General features: G+C 37.5%; 3 protein-coding genes across 6 annotated transcripts in view; 2 read left to right on the forward strand and 1 right to left on the reverse strand.

Annotated features, from left to right (window-relative positions):
- Positions 1 to 690: 690 nt before the first annotated feature.
- Positions 691 to 9,797, forward strand: paf1 (PAF1 homolog, Paf1/RNA polymerase II complex component). 2 transcript variants are annotated; one of them, XM_015033977.1, is made up of 17 exons: positions 691 to 805; positions 2,176 to 2,312; positions 2,453 to 2,497; positions 2,595 to 3,748; positions 4,788 to 4,820; positions 4,917 to 5,009; positions 5,138 to 5,259; positions 5,395 to 5,461; positions 5,567 to 5,668; positions 5,755 to 5,860; positions 6,477 to 6,545; positions 6,691 to 6,794; positions 6,885 to 7,001; positions 7,082 to 7,210; positions 7,302 to 7,407; positions 8,862 to 8,946; positions 9,060 to 9,797. In XM_015033977.1, exons 4-17 carry the CDS (start codon positions 3,702 to 3,704, stop codon positions 9,473 to 9,475), a joined length of 1,596 nt encoding a protein of 531 aa, XP_014889463.1. In that variant the 5' UTR covers positions 691 to 805; positions 2,176 to 2,312; positions 2,453 to 2,497; positions 2,595 to 3,701; the 3' UTR covers positions 9,476 to 9,797. The 2 variants fall into 2 exon arrangements, with proteins under 2 accessions (XP_014889463.1, XP_014889532.1); XM_015034046.1 differs by having other exon boundaries at positions 4,791 to 4,820.
- An 87-nt stretch (positions 9,798 to 9,884) lies between these two features.
- On the reverse strand, positions 9,885 to 13,701 carry gmfg (glia maturation factor, gamma). 2 transcript variants are annotated; one of them, XM_015034163.1, is made up of 7 exons: positions 13,615 to 13,701; positions 13,181 to 13,277; positions 13,013 to 13,062; positions 12,650 to 12,699; positions 12,289 to 12,371; positions 11,100 to 11,173; positions 9,885 to 10,918 (listed from the first exon to the last, which is right to left on the reverse strand). In XM_015034163.1, the coding sequence occupies exons 1-7, from the start codon at positions 13,615 to 13,617 to the stop codon at positions 10,847 to 10,849; spliced, it is 429 nt and encodes a 142-aa protein (XP_014889649.1). In that variant the 5' UTR covers positions 13,618 to 13,701; the 3' UTR covers positions 9,885 to 10,846. The 2 variants fall into 2 exon arrangements, with proteins under 2 accessions (XP_014889649.1, XP_014889727.1); XM_015034241.1 differs by lacking the exon at positions 13,615 to 13,701 and adding an exon at positions 13,365 to 13,441.
- Positions 13,702 to 15,384: 1,683 nt separating this feature from the next.
- Positions 15,385 to 22,495, forward strand: part of samd4b (sterile alpha motif domain containing 4B) — a 26,483-nt gene continuing 19,372 nt past the window's right edge. The window contains exons 1-5 of one of the 2 annotated variants that reach the window (XM_015033775.1): positions 15,385 to 15,708; positions 18,115 to 18,160; positions 18,316 to 18,832; positions 20,577 to 21,053; positions 21,709 to 21,951. In XM_015033775.1, coding sequence (XP_014889261.1) covers positions 18,637 to 18,832; positions 20,577 to 21,053; positions 21,709 to 21,951 — 916 coding nt within the window. In that variant the 5' untranslated portion in view covers positions 15,385 to 15,708; positions 18,115 to 18,160; positions 18,316 to 18,636. The remainder of the gene's footprint in view (positions 15,709 to 18,114; positions 18,161 to 18,315; positions 18,833 to 20,576; positions 21,054 to 21,708; positions 21,952 to 22,495) is intronic. The other variant, XM_015033695.1, reaches the window with a different exon arrangement.

A 22,495-nucleotide genomic window follows, 5' to 3' on the forward strand; every position in this document is an offset into this window, starting at 1 on the left:
GTCATTCTCCACCACATTTGGCGGTGTTCCCCACTTTGATCTCGGGCTTCCAGTCCATATTCTGCACAGATGTTCCTGTAGGAGAGGTACTGAATTGATAGTAACACAAAAAATGTGTTAAAAAATAACACATCTCTTCTAAGAGTGTGGCTTATTAAAGTAGGTATACTGTGTATACTTGAACCTGCAGTGACAAGAGTGTTTACTGTATCTTATTAATCTCTTAATGGCACAATGGCACAACAGGCAGATGAAAAATAACAGAACAACAAAGCTGGTATAAAAACAAGAGTTCTTTAAGTGTGTGTTAAATATTTGTGGGTGTAATATGTTCGTTTTTTCTTCATTGAAGTTACGTCTGCTGGATAGAATATTCCAGAATTTTTTTACTCAAGAATATTATTAGCTCCTAAGTAGTACTTTTAAAAATTAAAAGTATGGCGCAGTAAAACTACTCCTAAAGATGCATTTCTTTCCTAAAAAGTTAAGCAACTAAGTAACTGTAGTTACAACTCATCCATAGTTTTAAGTGAGAATAATCAAAATTAGTCATAACAATAAACATTTCAAATATTTCACACCGAGAACATTTTAAAAATATTACTTACATAATAGGCATCTTGTTTTGGGCGGGCCCCTTTAATTAAAGTGGGCTGACAGAACCGGGATCCACAGATTCAGCACCGTCCAATGAACTCCAGCCATAAGCGGAAGAGCGTCCTACGTAAATTATGACGAGCATTGTAAACAACAGCGAGCGAGTTAGCTTGTAAAAGTTATGCAGCCTCAACAGTGTTTGACCTGAGTAAGTATTCAGATTTAATTTTTTACAAAATGAGCTTGTTAAGACTGGGTTTCTGCTTCAAAGTGCTGACATTAGGCACATATGGGAAAATAATCCTGTTGTGCTAACGTCACATATTGTTGTCTTTGATTTGCGTGTAATGTCATAAATAAGCCTACTAGAAAATGCTTTAACGGGGAAACCAAGCAGCTTCTCAAAGTAAGCACGTTTAAAGTGTAGCCAGCTTTGTTGCGTAGCTACTTGCTGCTTAACTCTGGAGACACGCTAGCTGTAATTGGTATGCTGCTCAGTAAATTGTCCAAGTAGGAATAACTACACGCATACCTCAGCTAAACGGTTGCAAACCCTCTTAACTGTGCTTCTCTGGCTAATGCCAAGTATACAATCTCAGGAAGCGTCGTAATTTTAGTGACCTAGATTTAATTACTGATTAACCTTATTTTATTACACTAATTAAAAAAAAAGAAAGTCCGGAGTTCATCCATCCTTCCATTGTCTATACAGGCTTATCTTTTCCTTTAAAACCACAATTGTGCACTGCTTTCTGTGTGTATACCACATAAAATCCAAATAAAAGTTTTCACAGATAAATGGTTTTGTGATGTAACATAACTTCTAGTCGTTTGATTTGAAACATCAAATAACTCGGTATATATCTTTTGCAAGATACTGCAGTGAGCTAAAAACTTAAACAAAAGTCAGTCTGTATTGTTAGTTAAGCAATAATTCATTTTCACTTTGACATTTCATAGTCAATCAATCCCTTATGTGTTTATATTAAACCACTTTTTTACCATACAGAGTAGGCCTGCGGCTAATGATTATTTTAGTAATCTATTAATCTATCCATTACTGTACAGTTTTGGCTTAATTACAGCTCTGAATATATTGTTTGTTTCAGCAAACTGTCTTTTTTTTATCTTTATACGCCAGTGAACGATTAATCGATTACTAAATTAATTGACGATTATTACAGTAATCAACTGATCACCATTAAGCCGATTAATCGTTTCAGCCCTGGTACACTGACTTGTATTGTTACTTAATTGGACCTAATAGCTGATTGTTTGGCGCTAATGACCAACTCACAGTGGCTGTTCTTCCTTTTAAAATGTAAAAAGCTAAAAATAAGCTCAGGGTTTCTTTAGGGATTTCAAAGTCATATGGCACTGCTGCTATCAGTTTTTGTAGTTGGAACGAAGACATTTTGTATTGTGCCTATTTTTGTTGTCTGAAAGCACAAATCTGAGAAAGACCTCTTATAATCTGTAGAAGTTTCTAGTGGTATTCTGTATTCTTTATCTCTAAATTGTTGGTTTTATTTTACCGAAGGGTGCCACACTTTGATGTGTGTGTAACTGTTCTTACAGAGCTCAACGATGCTGTGTGAAATCCTCCTGTCGTCACTATGGTTCCTGTTTGTGATCTTCTGGGCCGAGACAATAAGCGTGTGGCTGTTTTTATTCATGTTTTACCAGGATCAGGCGTTTTACCACTGGGGAGATGGGTAAGAGTTCTCCTTCGTGTCTTGTTTTTGATACTTGTAAACTTAAAAATGTGTTACTTGAAAAATCTAACTGATGTAAATTTGTGAATTAGTGATACATTTGTGATATATTTTCTCAAGCATTCACTTGATTTTTACAGGTTATTTGCAGACGATCCCGGGCAGATGATTTACATGTTGAGCAGGTAGAATGTCTTAGCGCTCAAGAATTGTATTTATGACATTTTATGTATAAGGATATTACTAATTTGCAAGTTTTAAGTTATTTCATCGTATTCGCAGAGTTGAAAACACAGCAGAAACCGAGCCACAGACCTGAAATGGAAATATGTCAAGAACTTTAAAGAAGACATTGTTGCTGTCATATGACTGAAGAGCCAATGAAAAAAGCCGGTTTCTATTTGCTGCAAATGTATTCTATCAGTTTTCTGGGGAGCAGAACAATATAAAATATGCAAATCTGATTCTCACATGAGCTCAATGCAACTTTGTTTGACTTTCTTTTTTTTTCCTTCACTCTAAACTCCATTTTGCACTTGCACTGTGATCATTTCTGTCTTTTGCCTTCTCTATGCAATCACTGTTTGCTAGTTGCACTCATATTTGTGTTTTCTGGTAAATTGCAAATTGATGTTTTAAGTCCTTCTATGATTTAGTGTACAACTTGTAAGCTTATCAAAGCAAAGCAATGAGAGTTTCTATTTTGAATCAATATTGGTAGTATTATCCTGAGTTTCAACAGAAAAGCAGTGGAAATGAACATATTTTTTTAAACCTGAAAAATCACAAATTATATTTCTCATTTGTCTTGTTTATGCATGTGTACTTTATTGCATGTTAATTTTGTTTTGTTGTCCACTTTAAGTTGATAAACTGAAATTTCATGCTGACGTATATGACGTCAGATGGGACGTTTCCCTTTGGCGATAAATCTCTGTAAATCATAACCACATCAATATTTTTTTTTATCAAAATGTGTATCACATGTCCCCCCACAAATGTGTAGCAGCATGTTTTAGTGTCTTTTTGTAACTACGACAAATAATATTTTTTGTTCTGTATATTGAGTTATTAAATAAAATAAAACTGTTCGAGTTTGTTGATTACCGCGTTCCAGTTTTATACCACTCCGAAACACCAGGGGTCGCTCTCGATAAAGAGAGACCTTTTCGTATTCCGAGGTTTTACCACCGGTTCTTCCTCTTCATCCTGTTTTATCGTGAGGAGCTAAAAAAAAATGTGTAGTTTGTTGCTTTGCTAGTAGAAACACTTACGTGTTGTAGGTTGTGCGAAGCTGAGGAACTGCCGGTGACCTCGTTTGGATTTTTGTTTTATCTCCATAAACAAGCAGCTTTGTTTTGAGTTGCGAGGGGAGATTTTATCGTAAACATGGCTCCAACGATCCAAACTCAAGCTCAACGGGAAGACGGTCACAGGTACAACACCACAGCTACACTTTAAAATCAGCAAGCGGCATCGATTCCTTTAATGTCCAGCGCCAGAAATAAACAATTATTTAACAAGAACCAACAGCGTGAGATATTAACAGTTATTGTTTGACACAAACCAACAATACAGATTACCTTCCTCCAATAACTTGGCAGAGCTTGTTAGTTGAGGTAATGGCGTTCTTGTTTAGTGTAAGGAAAATTTTAATACTTAAAATGGCACAGAATAAATTGGTTGACCGTGTTAAAAGGGGTACTGCTGAAGATGTGTAAATATAAAAAAATATGATTTAATAAACAGTTCCCTTGTTAAATACGTTACAGGTTTTAAAGTGTTACATAAAATTACCTCCCGCCTGTTATTGGAACCCCAGGAGTTTTAAGCACTGCCTTTCAGTTGGGGAAAATGTATAAATTTATAGAGCACCATCCATAAACACGGATGTTTACAGTAAATGCAAGTTTTTAAAAAAAGCTGTGAATGTTACCAAAATTGGCTCTTAACTGATAAAATAAGCTTTGCCTTCACATAAAACTGCAGGAAATAAAGTTTTTTTGTTGTTTTTCTTTTAGGAAGGAGTAGGTAGATGTCTTCTCCATAATTAAGTTTTACAAAGTTTTTGCATTGGACTTACCTAATATTAAAATTTCATTTTGGACTTTAAGTCTTAACAGAAAACTATCAAAAGCGCTTGAGATTGCATTACAGTGTGTGTATTGAATGCATTTAATCAGTTTTACTTTTTGCAATTGAGTGTCTAAATAAGTACTTAAATACCATTTTTTGTTTGTATGTATTTATTGGCTAATCTTTCCAGAACACAGTCTCTGAGCTCATCACTGCAAAAAACATGGACAGTTTTTTAGTTCTCCAATCAGACCCAATTACTTTCTGTCTGGTCTGGTCATCTACAGAAATAAGGAACAGCAGTTACATTTATCGTCAAAATAATCGATAAATCAATAACTAAAATAATTGTTAGTTGCAGCCCTCATCTAAATGTTTTCCTGTTTATTTTTCTTGTAACAGGCCGTCTTCTCACAGAACGGTGCCAGAACGGTAAGCACATTCATTATTTTGTAATGAATTGATGTAAAATCATGTCTGTCCAGCGGAGGTCAGTTGTAAATGTTGTTTATTGTGCGTCTACTGCAGGTCAGGAATTGTTTGCAGAGTGAAGTACTGCAACAGCTTGCCCGACATCCCGTTTGATCCCAAATTCATCACCTACCCATTCGATCAGCACAGGTGAGTTCATGTACCCACTTATCTGCCTTCTCTGTTGACTCCAACCTGTTCCAGAGCAACACAGTTTGTGTGTGTGTGTGTGTGTGTGTGCGTGTGTGTGTGTGTGTGTGTGTGTGTGTTTTGTCTAGGTTTGTCCAGTATAAAGCCACTTCTCTTGAGAAGCAGCATAAACACGAGCTCCTGACTGAACCGGATCTCGGGGTCACCATTGACCTCATCAATCCAGACACCTACCGTATCGATCCTAACAGTAAGTTTAGATCAATGCACACCAAAAATATGTGCATTGTTTTTTTTTGCTTGTTTTTTTTTTAAACTCACATCTGAAACACTGAATACATTAATTCTAAATGTAAAAATAAAAAAAATACTTTAAAATTTTCAGTTCTTTTGGACCCTGCTGATGAAAAACTGTTGGAAGAAGACATCCAGGCTCCATCCAGTTCCAAAAGGTAAGGCTTATTAAATAAGCAGTACAATGTTTTACCTCCTTTCTAGGTGTCTTTTTTTTTGTTTTTATAAATAATATACCATCTTTTTTTTTTTTTACTGTTAAGGTCACAACAACATGCCAAGGTGGTACCATGGATGAGAAAAACAGAATATATTTCCACAGAGTTTAACAGATACGGCGTTTCTAACGAGAAAGTGGAAGTCAAGTAAGTTGGACTCTCCCGACTCTCCGTTTGAGAGCCTCTGTGTTTTTCGGTGGTTCTGTTTAAATCGGACCTTGTGTTGTGTTCAGGATCGGAGTGTCTGTTAAACAACAGTTTACCGAAGAAGAGATCTACAAGGATCGGGACAGCCAGATTTCTGCCATTGAAAAGACATTCGAGGATGCGCAGAAATCAGTGAGTGGGCATATTTTAGCATCGATGGGTCCTTAAAATGTGATGGGTGCACAACTCTGATTCTGAATAAAGAATGAAGCATGAGTATAAATACGATAACTTCTTTCAGTAGTTTACAAAAAGCAAAATATTGGTACAATATTACAATTTAGTACAAATATCAGAAAAGGGGATAGGCTGAAGCCAAAGGTGAGCAATGCCTGTTGTGTTCAAAATTCATAAATCACACAGAAACTGCCACACAGAAAAATAGTACAACAGTCAGTAAAAATGTCGCCCACCTTACACCCATCTGACTTTTAAATATCTTAAAGTCCACATTTGTTAGCTTAATTTGTCTCGCCATCTGTTTACTTGTTTTGAGCTCATCCAGATTTCCTGCAGAGATGATCTTTGTTGTAAATTGTTCTCCTCTCCCTTTTTCTATGTTTCCATTAAGTGTAATTTACCTATTTCCATTTTAAAATGCATTTTTTTGTCACAAAAACAATCTGTTTTGTTGAGTTATTTTGTTATACTCTATGATTCTATTCCAAATCTAAAAAGTTAGGATGTGCATACATGTTTTTAACAGTTTTTTGTTGTTGTTGTTGTTGTTGTTTCTCATTGTTTGCAGATCACACAGCATTACAGTAAACCCAGAGTCACTCCTGTGGAGGTTTTGCCTGTGTTCCCTGACTTTAAGGTGGGCTTACTGCTCAATAAATGATTTCAAAATCTTTTTTTTTGTGTAAATGTTATTTTACAGTCCAAGTAATGTGAAGAGAAGACTAAATGTGGGGGGGGGAAAACAGGTTTGAATAATGAGCCTCATACATTTTCCCTTTCAGATGTGGATCAACCCATGCGCTCAGGTCATCTTTGACTCTGATCCTGCACCTAAAGACATATCAGGGCCAGCAGGTGTGGAAATGATGTCTCAGGCTATGATCAGGTATACACTTTTTTTGTGTGTGTTTTTGAGTGTTAATGCTTACCATCAGTACCATATTTTTTACTTAAATGCAATTTGTGTTTATTACAGAGGAATGATGGACGAGGAGGGAAATCAGTTTGTGGCCTACTTCTTGCCCAACGAGGAAACGCTTCGCAAGCGGAAGAGAGACTTCGAAGAGGGAGTGGATTACATGGCTGAGGACCTGTAAGGAAAAGTTTTGGATCAATATGGAGCTTATGTGTATAAGCCAGGGGCAATAAAAAAAAAACATTTTTTGCTTTCAGGTACGACTACAAGATCGCAAGGGAATACAACTGGAACGTCAAGAACAAAGCCAGCAAAGGTTATGAGGAGAATTACTTCTTCATCTTCAGAGACGGCGACGGGGTTTACTACAACGAGCTGGAGACGAGGTAAATACTCAGACTATGACACATTATTTTCAAAAGGAGGATGATGGTTTGCTTGATTCCTTATTAAAAAAAAAAAAAACTTGACTTGTAGGGTACGCCTGAGTAAGAGGAGAGCCAAGGCTGGAGCACAGTCTACTACAAACGCTGTGCTGGTGTGTAAGCACAGAGATATGAATGAGAAGGAACTGGAGGCCCAGGTGAGTCTCCTGCTCTGTTTTTAGATATATGAATGTCGGGGCATATAAACTGAACTTGGGAACCATTTACTGCACAATAGTTACGTGACCAAGCTCAGTCAGTTGTATGTGACCCTGTAAATCACAATCATCAAGTTGGTTCTCATATCTAAAGTCAGGAAATATTTATTTAAGGTGAAATGGAGGGGTTGATGGGAGGAGCATAAGGTAGGCAAGTAGAGTTAAGACTTTAAGGAGAAATGTTATCTGTGAACTGTAGTTTAGAGACCTAACTGACCAGCATCCTACAGGGGAATTTAAAAGCTTTGTGTGAGCTGTGGAGAGTGAAAATGTCATATTACAATAAATACATAACTTAGAAAATGGTTATTTAAAAGTAATTAATTTATTAAAACTGCAAATAATTACAGAAATAATTTCTTAAAATAAATGTAATATTTGTTCGCAAGAGAGCGTTAGCCGGTGTTAGCTAGTAGGCAGGGCTAACTTTGATCCTGTCCGTAGTCAGTGGCAGCTTCCCAAAGTGAGGTCTCTTGTGAATTTTTTAGTGATATTTCTGAGCAAACTGGAGATATAGAGGCTGGAGTTTCTCACTCAGAGTTTGCAGTAAACAAATTACAACAATTTATTGAAGTTATTTTCACACTTCCTGTGAAAATATTGACCCAGAGTCTTAGCAAACTTGTACTTGATTGATCCCCATAGGGAAATTTCGTATTTATTGACAATCTAATCCATCTGAAGTGTTAAATGTTAGCAAATACAAATATAGTTGTAAGTAATATAACATTTATTTAAATAAAAAAAAAAAAAAACACCTAAGTGTGCCACCTGAATGCATGTTTTTTTTCAGGGTTTTTTCCAACCACATACATGGTTGAATATATTCACAGGGGGGTTTGTTTTTATAAAATGTGCGATAGACTTGTAAAAACATCTAAAAAGTTCCAGTTATGAGGCCAACATTTGTAGCTAGTTGCATCAGAACAGCACTTCCTCTACCAACTCCTTCCCCTACTGTCAGTTCAAGCAGATTTAATCTACAATTCCACCTGCTGTTTAAAATAGGAACTGTCTTGGACCTCTTCAATTTCATTTTTGAACTGCAGCAGAAATTCCAATTAGAAAGTTCTATTCTTAGAAAAAAAACAATAAAATTGGTGGGGGTTTTTTCGAAAAGTGTGCTTATTTCATAATTATCTGATTTAAAAGACTGAAAAGTTCAGTAATGATTCATTCACTGTATGTGTTATGCGTTAAAGATTTTTAGAGGGTTTTTATTAGTGTTTTGAAATAATTATGAAAGTTTTAACTACTTTGTAGTGTTTTAGAGCTTAAAACAAGCAAAAAAAAACTACTAGAAGAAGTAGTTTTATGGCTCTATCAGTGAATTATTTGGATTACTTTTTAGTGTTTGACAGCTCACTGATGATTTTATTGATATTGGCTTTCAGGAAGCACGTAAAGCTCAGCTGGAGAATCATGAGCCGGAAGATGAGGAAGAAGACATGGACATGGACAAAGACATGCAAGATTCTGGTTAGTTCCTTAGAAACGAACTTCCTCTTACACAATCTGGATTTTCAATGACGTTTTAATTTGCACTTGAGTAAACAAAAAAATCAAATAAAACTTCCAAATTGTGTCTCCAGGCGACGAGAAAGAAAAGGGCAGCGGCAGCGAGGCAGAGAACTCCGGCAGCGAATCCGAGAGGGAAGAGGAAGACCAGGAGCAGAGCGGCGAAGACGACGAAGAGGACGAGGACCGGGGCAAGAGGCGGAGGAAGCCCAGCGGCAGCGGGAGCGAGAGTGGCGAGGAGAGGACCCGGGAGATGCGAGACGAGGAGGAGATCTTCGGCAGCGACGACGACAGCGACGACAACGAGCCCAAGAACTCGGCCAGGAGCAGCGGCGAGGAGGGCAGCGGCAGCGAGGATGAGGCAGAGAACAGGCGAAGCCGCAGCGCCTCCCCAGCACACAGCGACCACAGCAGCGACCGCTCGGAGACCCACGCTCCGAGCGGAAGCGAGAGGGGATCGGACTCCTCTGAGGCCAGCGACAGCGAATAAGACCCTCAGTCTGCTTGAGCTTCACGTTCGACTCCAGAACTTGACCTTCTCGCTCTGCCGGCGAGCCGAAAGCGTCGTCGTCAACGTCCATAGCTACTTGATGCACTCTTTGCGTTTGAACTTGATCCGTCTCCATTTAGTCTAGATTTTATTTGTAGATTTAGATCGCACAGTAGTAGCTGGATTTTGTTTTCACCACTAATCTCTTCAAGATTGTGTGTAAGATCATGTAAAAATTCTTTGTTCTCTTTATGTATGACTTACTATACTGATACCGCTTTTGAAATGGATAATAAATCACTGGCTACATTTTGGTCATAAAGTTGGTTTGTTTTCAATTCTTTGAGCTGCATGGAAACTCAGATGCAACATTTTATAAGATTATCAATAATTGAAATTGAATAATTTATTTGAGTCAAACAAGTTTATTTTGTAAAGCACATTCCAGCAACACGAAAACATAAAAAAAATCTTACATCACATAGTCAGCAGTTTTGAAAACCAATAACAGACGTTACATTTTGTTAAGTGCCATCATCAAAATCATTAATACACACCATGTTGGTCAATGATTTGTTCATTATAGTTCAAACTCAGTGTTTCAGCTGTTTTGCAGTTTTCTAAAAGCTTGTTCCAGATTTGAGGTTCATAGAAGCAGAATGCTGCTTCGCTGTGTTTGGTTCTGGTTCTCGGGATGCAGAATAGATCAGAACCAGCTCACTTTATTTATGTAGTTCCAATTCTCAACAAATGTCATTGCATAGCACTTTACAAAATGAAATCAATCAAATAATATAGAGTTACCAAACCTTTTTACCTTTTTAAAGGAAAAGCTTAAATTTTATTTGTTCTTTCTTTGCTTCTTCCTTTAACTTTTTAAAATTTTATTTTAGAGGAATACTTCAAATTACTTTCATTCGTTTTATGTGTTGCAGTTCTGATCGAGTCATTACTAAACATTCTTACGTAACACCAATTACATAAGAATTGGTGTTAAATATATATTTGAGATATATATTTAACATACATTTCTATATTCATATAAACGTATGAATATATTTAACATGGTTTGGCTTGAAATCAGGGCTAAAACGTACGAAGAACAGCTGTTTGATGTTTAGCTTACACTTACAGAATTGAAAAACATCAACTTCAGTGGAAAAATGTATCTATGACCTGCTTAAATTTTAAGGTTAATCCTATGTTACAATATTAAGGAAAAACAAGCAAAGCATTTAAAATGACTTAGAAACCAAATCTCTGTTGCTGTAAGTGAATGTTTTACTGTCACAACAAACAAAACAGGAAGTCAAATTCAGGATCTTGCTTAGGGAATGAAAATCTGGTTTGAAAGTTGCAGAAGGAGCAGTTTCAGCGAAAAAATGCCAGCTGGTTCTTGAGCCATTCTTCCGTCAGGTCGTCGGCATTCCTGGTTTCAAAGATCTTTCAGAGTAAAAGAGATGCAGTTAGTTAAACAAACAAGATCCAAATAATGGAAAGAACAACAGTATTTTAAACTTTTACTTAATCGTTGTTAAACTTTTACATAACATGAAGGCCTGGCTAATTTCTGCCAGTGAATGTTTTTTCAGTGTCAGCCATTTTACTCATCAATCAGAAATACCTTTGTGAGTTCTGCGATTTGGACCAGTCGATTCTTGCTGCCTGCATACATCATCTGCTGCTCTGGCTTACACCCTGCATAAAATGAGGGTCAAATTAACATACAGTGCTGAGAGAGAGAGAAGTTTAGTTTAGTTTAGTTTAGTTTAGTTTAGTTTATTTCAGACAAACCTTTCACCGACAGTGTAAACAACACCAAAAAAAAACAATAAAAAAAAAAACACATCACATCGGTGATTATGAGTCTGAAAAGGAGTATGATGAAGTATAACATGTAATCATACCCATACATTCCAGCTGTAATTTATCACAGTATTTTCAATATCCAGTATCCTTTCTGACAAAGGAAATAATAAGTGTAATAAGAGAAAAAAAAATTAATTTCCTGCCTTACAGATTTTAGTCAGTTTTTCTTTTTTTGGAACATTTATATGTTTCACATCTTCAAGCTAATTTGAATATCTGATAATACATTTTGTGTTTTCCTATCAATTAACTGTCTTGCCCTTTATTCAATAGCTTCCATGTTTTCTAAAAAATTGTTTTAATAATATTCACAACTCAGTAATGCAAGTAATATTTCCAGAGGAATTATTAAACCTGGGGTGTCCAAACTTTTTGGTCACATGGGCTGAAATTGCTGCGCCAAAAGTACTCACAGGCCACGAAAAAAACAAAACAAAAACAAACAAAGATCAGGCAAATAAAGTTGTCCTTTTTTGTAGTAAAGGAATATTATTATTTTTAGATCCAAAAAATAAGAATGAATTTTGTAGAAATTTGTTTTTTGGCTCGATTGAGCAAATTAAGCAAATTGAGCAACATTTGGGTCACTTCCTTTCAAAATATTTTCTATGTTTAGCCAAGTTTAGTATGTCAGATGAAAGCTAATTTGGGTGCAGCAAAGTCAGCTTTTCGATAAAAGTCTCTGGATAAACGTGGTCCTATAAAGCTTGGTTATATGAAGGCAACAACATTGAGTTGTACTTAAAATTTTCCATTTCAAGAAAATGTTTACAAATACTAAACATCAAGTACTTGCACTGGATGAGTCACATTTGTATGATTATTGAATGACAGTTGGGAGAGGGTGCACACAAATTCAATCAAATGGCCACAAATGGCCCCCAGACCACACTTTGGACACCCCTGGTAAAAACGTTATGTTTCAGGAAGCTGTAAATACTTACCCATTGGGCTTGAGAAAATGAAACAGAGGGGATAAGACACTCTCCCATCCACATGGGTGTATTTGTAGCTGTAGACAATGTATGTAAGCTGTTGTCAAGGAGAATCGCCTATCTTTTTAAAACTGCACAGACCTTTCAGTTTGAATGGTAAAAACTTTGAGAATAATCTGGTCCCAAACCACAAAGTGAACCTTTGTGATGGAGTGAGCGTCTACTCTCACGACCTGCACAGGTTTTGCAAAAGACTGGGGAAAATGTACATTAATTTCTATCCCTTTTTGATGATCATTGCTGTTTCTCTCTATGTCAGCATCAGCAAAACTCCCAGCTCTCTATGAAACTTTTAACTCTCTTAGGATATCTGGGTTGGCGCTCGGGAAGCTCATTTCTCAGGTCGTCCAGTGAGATATCCTGGAAGACAGTGAAGGATGTAAGTTACTTCAAAGCAGAATAAATAAATGCAAATGTAGAAGGAGTATCAGGTTTTATTTGTATGTTATTAAAAAGGCCATGTCGGAAAATAGAAATAACACCAATCAAACCCTTCTATACTAATCCTTAGCAGATTTTGACATGTTTTTTTGACTGGTATTTTGATGATTTATTTTTGATGCTGATCTCTAATTCTTTGAAGGCTTCTGTTGCATCACCTTAATTCAGGACAGGAAATTGGCTTGATTGCTCCAAAACAATATAACTTCCATACACGAGATGGCTAACTTACCTCATACTCCTCCTCGAGGATAACAAGCTGTTTCGCCATATCTATTTTAACTGAAATAAAAATAACCTTCTTTATTACTGTTGAAGAACTAAAGTATTGATTGTATTACATTTGGAAAAAAAAGAAATTGAATATTTTTCACCAGAATACAGTTCTTGCAGTACTTACTGAGTATGGCTGCATTGTTGGTTTCTTTTCGAAATCTGAACTTTTTCAGTTTTTCTCTCAGACTTTCTTCCACCTCGCACACGACCAGAGAGCTTGACTGCAAACAGGTTGCAAGAATATATCTGTCAAATAAAGTACTCGAACTATGACCTAATCAAAAAAAAAAGCCAAAATAGCGCCTTACATAGATGAGTTAAACTTTCATAGCAAATTTGATCATTCTGACATGCTAAGAGCAGGAAGTGTCATTCTGCACGAGCGAGAATCTAGTTTCCTGTTTGAAGATGAGAGGCAAATGGTCGACTTTTGCATTGGTACTAAAGTTAAATCGATGTATCTACATTTTTCAATTCTTATAGGTAAAATTTCATGAAGTCCAGTGAAACTAAGCTGCATATCTAAACTCTAAAAGCCATTGCATTGACTCCACCTACCATCTTGAAAGGATCCTGTCCTGTGTGACACTGCCTTGCTGAAACTGCAACAAACAGCTTCTGTCAGATTGTCAGCAGATCCTCCTTCTGTTGACGAGGGGAGGGCAGAAACGCAACTCGAGTCTGCAGCACGACTCTTTCCTCTTTTTACTGACATAACATCAGTCATAGTATTGCACAAGCACAGCTGCAAAAATGTTGTTCTTTGTCGCTGAACACAGAAAGAAATCAGATTATTTTCAGGATTTCCAGGGCTTTTGTCTTGCATGTCATTGCCACCTACTTACTTTCACTTCCAAATTTCACACAGATGTATGTGGCTGCGGAAATGTGGAAATGTATGTGTTCCGAACGAATCGGCCAACCTGATGTATGTAAACTGAAAACAGGAAGGGGTCGAGTACTAATCTCTGAGGTACTCCATGTCAACCCAGCGTTTAAGTTTTGTGAGCAATGACAAGATCTGCATTTGGGATTTGGGTGAAATAGATATCAACCCATAATTTGATATCTATTATGGGATATCTATTTGATATACATCAGGGGTGCCCAAGTCCAGTCCTCGAGAGCTGCAACTTTTAGAGGATCCTTACTCCAACAGACCGGAATCAGCTCTACAGAGGCCTGATAACGAGCCATTCATTTGATTCAGGTGTGTTGAAGCAGGGATGCATCTGAAAGTTGCAGGATGGTAGCTCTCGAGGACTGGACTTGGGCACCCCTGAGCTACATTTTTTGCAACTGGTGCTGCATTTCACTTATAGTTGGAGCTTTCGAGTTGGAAAAATCAATTGGAACAAAGTCGGACATCTCACTCGGAAAGTCGGAGAACTTTTCGAACGCCAGCTTCGAGATCCAAAATGGCAGCTCCTCACATCAGCAATTACACATTGTGGTGAAAACATGTTTATTTTACAAAACATGCATGTAAGTTTTAGGAGTACTACTACCCTACATTTTTACTTGAGTAACATTATCATGAAGTATCACTACTAATTGAGTAAAATTTCTGGATACTCTCTACCCACCGCAGGTAACTTTAATATATGAAGTACAAATGCGTTTTAACTTATTTACAAAAAAAAAAAAAAAACACTAGACACAGACACACACTTTATGTTAAAATTGAGACTTTTTGTTTGTACACAAGCTTTGCTGCTATTTTATTGTATTGTAAACTGGAACTAGTTTGTCCTTTTCTACATATATCACACTCTATTAGTTTCATAATTTTTACATTAAAAATATTATTGAACATTTTGTCCTCTGCTTGAATGTATTGAATTTCACAATTATGTTATTCATTCATATTAATTTTGTGATTTTATAACCTGTTTGTCTGTGTGATTACATTTTTAAATATTAAATTTACCCTCTGATTAATTTCTCAACCTTTTTGCGAAATGCTCATTTTGACTGTCATTTGAGTAATTTCTTGGACGGCTACCTTTTACTTTGAGTAAAAAACGTTGAAGTAGTGTTACTCTTACTCGAGTGTGGTTTTTGGGTACTCTACTCCTCTACCCACCTCTACTTAAAAAAAAAGTACATGCCAGACCACATACTTGTGTTCCATTTACAGACAAATTTACAAAAATAAATAAATAAATCAACCAATCAATCTCCTACGGGAACGACCACCATAAGCCTACGGAGGCTATATGACTTTTGTAAGGTTTTTTTTTTTTTTGATAACCTACAAACTGTTCACCCGTCAATGGAAGCTTTTGAAAGGTCTGGAACAGTGGGCGGAAAACCATCTTACGTACGTGAAAACGTATGACACTGTGCCCACGTCTTACGTCAACTCAAAATCGAAGAGGATTTCTCCAGGCGTACACTCCTTATTTTCTGTATCCCAACTAGCATTTTTGTATATACGCTTACTCAAAAATGTTGTATTTAAGACAACAGTTTCTCGCCACCGCCAATGACAATTCTTAAGGGTTATTATGCGTGGGGATAAAAACAAGCGTTTCTGCCAACTAAGCTAACGTAACTGCAGCCGTTAGCAGAACTATTCCTACTCTTCTGTCGAGCTAGCTGTGGATTAGCACTTTAGCCTAGCTCGCTAACCAGGCACATCTGAGAAAGGTAAACAAATTTTCAAATTCCATGTATTGTAAATAACAGCTTATGGTTATTTGTGTTGTTATTTAGCCTTTGCCTTATCTCAAGAGAAATTACCTTTAGTTGGACCGCTTTCGTCGCAAATTATTTAAGTACCAACGGAGAAAAGGTGTAGCAGCAGCGTCAACGCAAAACAATACAAATCCCGAATCCCTCACCAGAGACTAGGCCGACTAGGCTAACTCCAGTTTACCACTATTAAATATGCTCAACTGTTTGAGGACAGGTTTTGCTTTAATTGTCACTGTTAAAATCACGATTCACACACCCACTACTTCCAAATTACAATCGACATATGATACAGAGCTTAGTTTTTATTTTATAATGCTAAGAGAGCTACCATTTGCCGTGATGGGAGTTAGCTCTTTTGACATGTATTTAAATCTCACATTCCCTTTGCCGTTTAGATGTGATCTGATCAAGAGAACAATTTTCTCTTGATCAGACCATTTGTATTATAATTATATCATAGAGAGACAAACTTTGTTTCTCGTTTTATAACAGTATACTTTGGAGTAATACTTTTTTCTTTCGCTGTTAACTAATACAGAGTATAATACTCGCCCAAGGAATAGTTGATTTATTGGTTTCCTTTTACATACGTTTCTTCTTATTGGAACATGTGTTTATTCAGACATACTTGGGAAGCAACTTTTTGATTACTGAACTCTTGAAAGCTTTTATTTATGTTCGATTCTTGGTCACTGGCTTTGCATTCATATTATTTCATAATTGTCTTCTCAAATTTTCTCTCAGTGAACGTTTTGAACTTCCTTATTCATAACTTATGCATTTTCATAGGTGGAAGAACCTGCTATTCCTAGAAATTGCATTGATACCACATTAATTTTTTAGCATCACGTCCCAACCACGAACGTCAATGTGTTTTATGTGTTGAGCAACACAAAGCAGCAGCAGCGCATAACTGTGAACATGAATGCTTTTACAAAAAGCAATCTGAAAAAAATAAAACATGCATTGGTATAGAACTTAGTAAAAAAAATTCAGCCCACTTTGGAACCACCAAGACATGTTTTTGCTTTATATAGCTGAAGTTAAGTCAGATTGGGTTGATAAATAGCTTTTGTATTTTATTTTATTTTATTTTTTTTTAATCTCCAGATCAGATTCTCAATTGGATTTCAGGCTGGGTTTTTACTAGGCCATTCTAACACATAAATATGCTTTCATATAAACCATTCTATAACATTTCTGGTAGTTTGTTTAGGATTACAAACCTCCACCCAGTCCTGTATTTGACTCCAAATATTTTTCCCATCCACTCTGACCAGCTTTCCTGTCGAGCACAAGCATCCAAAACAGCATAATGCTGCCACCACCACCCTTAGTGGTGGATATGGTGTATTCACAGTATTGTGCAGTTTTAGCTTCCTGCCACGTTAAGCAGTGCTCCAAAAGATGCTCCAGGTTTATGATGTATCAACCTAATAATGTTTTAAACTGTTCCATCTGTTAGTTTTAGTGATTTTGCTGACTAATATTTGTTAAACTTGTTATCCTAAGATACTGTATTTATACTAAGATAAGGTAAACTCCATTTATTAACTTGGTGACTTTTACTATATAGACAGTTGGTTGCACTGGGTTTTATGTTGGGTGATTTGGAGGGCTACAGGTTATTTTAGTAATCAATTATTCTATCTATTCAGGTGATTAATCGATTAATTGGCAAAAAAATATAGATGCAGCTTTTTCATTTAACCACTTAAGCCTTTTTGTACAATAGTAAAAATACATTTATAGATGCAAATAGTTTAATTAATTTTAACTTTTTATTGCATAAAATACAATAGCATATAATTCCTTTAGTGTATGCTTGATCATTTGCAGCAAAGGATGTATCTGCAGCTTTAAAAATACTTCCGACTTCAACATGTGAAAAGCGCCTCCCTTTCTGCAGTACAGTGTAGATTCAATCTGTTGACTATTTTTGAATTAACCAGTTATTAATTGGATCGCAAAAATTGGAAATTGCAAAATTGGAGATTTATTTAACACGATTTGAACTGGATGAAGCTAAAACTGTGCCACTTAAGGTGGAGCATATAGTTTGTTTTAATCGTAAATGCAAAATAAATATTTTTTTGCAGTTTTGCTTAATTCCTACTCTGAGTGTGTTGTTCCTTCAGCAATTATCCTTTTTCTTTTGAGTTTGTATACTCCAGTTAACCATTACTTGATTATTAAATTAGTTGACGATTATTTAAGTAATCTATTCATCACGATTAATCATTTCAGCCCTAGTGATTTGAATATAGGGTTTAATACAAATGTCCATCACCTTTTCCAGATTTTTTTTGTTTTTTAAATTGCAAAAGTTTTAAAAATGATGCATCGTCTTCCTTCCAGCTAGCGGCTATATGAAACTTTGTGTCGGCCTATCATAAAATCCCAGGTTTGTGGTGCTCTATGTGAAAATAACCTCAAACACAAAAATAAATGCCAGTGATTTAACACTGGTATTTATTTTTTAAATTGTTTTAAAAATTGTATTCTTACATACAAACAATTTTGAGAATTGTTTTAACTTTATTTTGTTGATCTAAATAGGGCACAGATGACGTGAAGTAACACAGCTCCTCCGTCGTGAGCCATTACCTGCTACGGCTGACGCACAGTGACCATTGAGACATCTTAAAAAAAACAAAAAAACAAAAAGAAAAGAAAAATCCCAGACAGCATTCGTGTCTGCAGCTCCTCCAGCACCTGAACCATGTGAGGGGGCCCCCTCGGTCCGACCTGAGGGGAACCCTGGACTGTTGAAACGACGACCCTCTGACCCCCGCTGTGCGGGGAAGGGCTCATCCCGTCTCAAACTTAACACCCCCTCCCCTCAGATCCCCGCCCGCACTTTCCCACTCTCCCCGCGCCATGATGTTCCGGGATCAGGTAGGTATCCTCACAGATTGGTTCAAAGGCTGGAATGAGTGCGAACAGACGGTGGCGCTCTTGTCGCTCCTGAAGAGGGTGTCCCGCACGCAGGCTCGCTTTCTCCACATCTGCCTGGAACACTGGCTGGCAGACTGCACTGAGATCCACATCCTTGAAGCTGAGGCCAACAGTGCAGGTAACCCAGATTTACCGTTTGACTTAAGGGTTTGAACAATTAATCATCTTACAACTAATTATCGATTTACTGGTTTATTAGGTTAAAATTAGTTCCAATCGGACATTTAAGGTGTTCAGTTTGACCTTCTCTAAGTGTTGTAGTTTGGCTGCCATCCAACAGAGGGCGGCACAACTTATTTTTAACAGAGCCAGCTGATCCGGGAGGAGAGATGGCAGGGCTGATTTTGAACAGGAAAGAGAGCAACCAAACAGAGTCCGGTGTAAGATGTAATATTTATTTTATGCAGTTCTGTTTTGAATATTTAGCTTTACAAGCACCTGAAAAATTCCTTAAGTTTGCCCTTCATAGAGCGTATTCAGCCGAGCTGCATGACAGAGCTTCTGAACCAAAAAATACTGATGTGCTATGAAGGTTGGGATGACGTGACAGAAAAGCGAAGGGCATAACAGAAAAACAAGCACGGTTGAGTTTGAGAGCTGTTGTCGGTTAAAGTGCTTTATGGAGTGAAGTTTTCACATTCATGAATGCTCTGTTCATGGGGAATTAAATGTGTAATATATTTTATTGTTTTTCATCTTTTATTTTTCTGGTAAGCAATGCTTTAAGGGGTTCTATTAAAATAACAAATATCTATCTGTTATTTTTAATAGATATAATATTATGTTTCTGTTTATTCAATCTGTTTAATACAACTGACCCAAAATATTGTAAAAATGTAATTATGCTGGGTGCAGCCATGATGCAAAGGTAAAGTGCACGGCGCCTACAGGAGCCTCAGTGCTCCACACGCCGACGCTGGTTGAGTCCCAGCTGTTGACGCATGTCTTCCCCCTCTCATTACCTGCTTCCCTGTCTGACCACACTCAAATACAGGCCACCAGAGCAAGAAATAACCTTTAAAAATTTTTTCATCCCTTTACGCTATGGAAAGTAGGGCTGTAGGATAATATCGATATCGCAATATATATTGATATTTTCTTTCCTAGAAAAAAATCGATATTCATCCGCAAGTATCGTAACATCCAACTGTCATCTTGCTCACTCACTGCTTGCTTCGCCGGGAGAGAGATTAGGTCATCAGGCTTAGAGTGATTCCTTCAGATGTTAAGTGTCGAGGTAAAAAAGGTATCAAACTATTCAGAGCAGGGTACTTGGTGCACTTTATTTACTTTATAAATCCATGCAAGCTACAGTTTGTACTGTTTCAATTAAAAGAAACATGTTTTCTCACCACTTCTTTGATTCTTTTTGTCCAGCTGTCGACTTTAAGTCTGTGTCCATGTCCAACCAGAGCCAGGTATTGTGTAGTTGGTGCTTTTAATCAGTTTTCAGTTAAATTAATTCAATCCAACTCTATATCACCAAAATCACTCTGTCCCTCTAAAATCTTTCAGAAAATAGCAAAAGTGTATTGAATTGTATCGTTTGATGAATATTGCAATATATATCGTATCGTGGACAGAATATCGTGTATCGTATCATATCGTAAGATTACTGTATCACTACAGCCCTAATGGAAAGACTGTCATCCCTCTTCATACAAGAGAAAACTCAGATTTTTAATAATCAATTAATTGTTAGTCGATTGATAAGATCAGTCGACTGCAGATTAACTCAGTAATCAGTAAGTGACATCCTATGTTTTGCTATCTTTAAGTAACTGGTATAATAATGAAACTGGTTTACTAAGTAGGAAAACATTCATTAATTTAGCTTTTTTTTTTTTTCTTGTATTAATCAGCAACCGTCAGTCAGTGGCATCAGGAGCCGAAAGAAAAGGTGGTGTCCCTGCTGCTGTCCCACTTGCCTCTGCTTCAACCACGTAATTGTGAGGCCAAATGTGAATACATGAAGCTGCTGCAGAAAGTGTTGACTCACACCATTGAGAGTAGCTTATTCGTGGAGGAAAGCCGGCAGCTGCTCTCCTATGCACTCATTCACCCCGCCACCACCCTGGATGATCGCACCTCGCTCGCCTCGTGGCTAAACCACCTGGAGGAGCATCTTTCCAGCGGCTATGCATCCAGGGCGCCACCCAGCCCTTACCACCCGCGCCAGGGCTCGGACGAATGGCCCGGCTCAGCCGAGGCCCTCGACCCCGGCAACGCGTGGCCGGACAAGTCCCCGTCGTCCAGCACGTCTCCTGCGGGCCAGAACGGACACATGCCGTTCCAAGGCGGGCTGTCCTCACCGATCAGTGGCAACGGCAATAACACAGGTATGGGTGGTAAGCTTTTGATTTGAGTCAAATGTGCTAGGACAGTGTTGGCCGCCAGGGGGCGTCATGGGGGGCCTCAGAGAGTTTGGAGTCATGAGAAGAAATATGCAGGAATAAAAAAAAAACTGAAACCCATAATTTTTAAAATCTTTTATCATAATTTTTGTTTTCTGTTTTTCAAGCATTTATTATTTTCTGGCAAAGAAAAAGACCCAAAGAACTGCTGCAAGAAAAAATATTTTTTGGTCTGGTCAAATAAAATTTTGTGATTTTATATAAAATATTACTTACTTTCTTATAATCACAAGAAAAGATTGTGTTGAAAAATGTTATTTTTTTTGGTAACAGTCATAATATCTGATAATATTTCCTGCACAGAACTCATGACCATCTAAAATCAAAGGTATGATGCAGCATTTATGCAAAATGAATATCATCATTTCTTGAACAGTTGATCAAAAACTTTCTAAAAGTTGATGTTTCTTTGCATTTTTTGTAGCATGTGGGTTTCCAAAGTGGGTCTCTGTCCAGTGGTTAATTCTCTGTGGGGGGCCACGGCATGGAAAAGAAGCCCGGTGCTAGAATACCGCTTTTGTAATAGAGATGGCTACGAGTGTTAAAAATATGTTGTTGTTTTTTTTTATTGCTTTTCCAGGTCTAGTCGGACACATGCAGCCAAGCCCTCTGAAGAAGCCCATGCAGGTCATCCCTTCCAATCCCCAGACCTATGGCTCAGAGTGGAGCAGCCAGGATGACGCGGGGGGGCGACAGAACTTCATCTCCACAGACCACGCACCGCTTTCACCTCAGAGCAGCATAGCGTCTTCAGGCAGCGAGCAGACAGAAGAGCAGGGCTCTGCGCGCAACACTTTCCTGGAGGATGGCAGTGGCATGAAAGGTCAGAATTAGCTCTCGTTTGGCTCTGGTCACATTCATCATGTTGTACACTATAGTACAACCTTACTGTTGACTGTTCTTTCAAGATTTTGTGTACTTTGTTGTGTTGATTCGTTTTGTCTTTATTGCTATTTAGACAATGAGCAAAAATTAGATTTGTGATTCTTTCTGCAACCCATGGCTCTTCAGCCCCAACCTCTTTGATCTGATTTGAGAATTATGTTATAATGTTATTCCCTCATCAAAAACATTCCTGGAGTTTTGCCTTGTTTCTTTTATGCATGTTTAAGAAATCCTTTAATCTCCCGTAGCAACCAATCAGGTGTGCAAAACACCTGGGTGAAGCTAGTTCTGCCTTCAAGACGCAGCTCCTCCTTGTAGCTGCAGTTCCCAAGCTTTCCAGCTTCCACCTCACAGACCAGCCCTCCCACATCCCTCCCCCACTCAGTTCCTTCAGACTATTCAGGGTTTGGGTCGGCAGGAGGAGACTCTGTCCAGTGTTTACAGGCTGTACAGTAGTAAACTCTTCTTCCTCTTCTTCCTCT

The sequence above is a fragment of the Poecilia latipinna genome, unplaced genomic scaffold (genome assembly GCF_001443285.1).
Source record: "Poecilia latipinna isolate Pla-1442-1.1 unplaced genomic scaffold, P_latipinna-1.0 Scaffold1, whole genome shotgun sequence".
NCBI classification, from domain to species: Eukaryota; Metazoa; Chordata; class Actinopteri; order Cyprinodontiformes; family Poeciliidae; genus Poecilia; species Poecilia latipinna.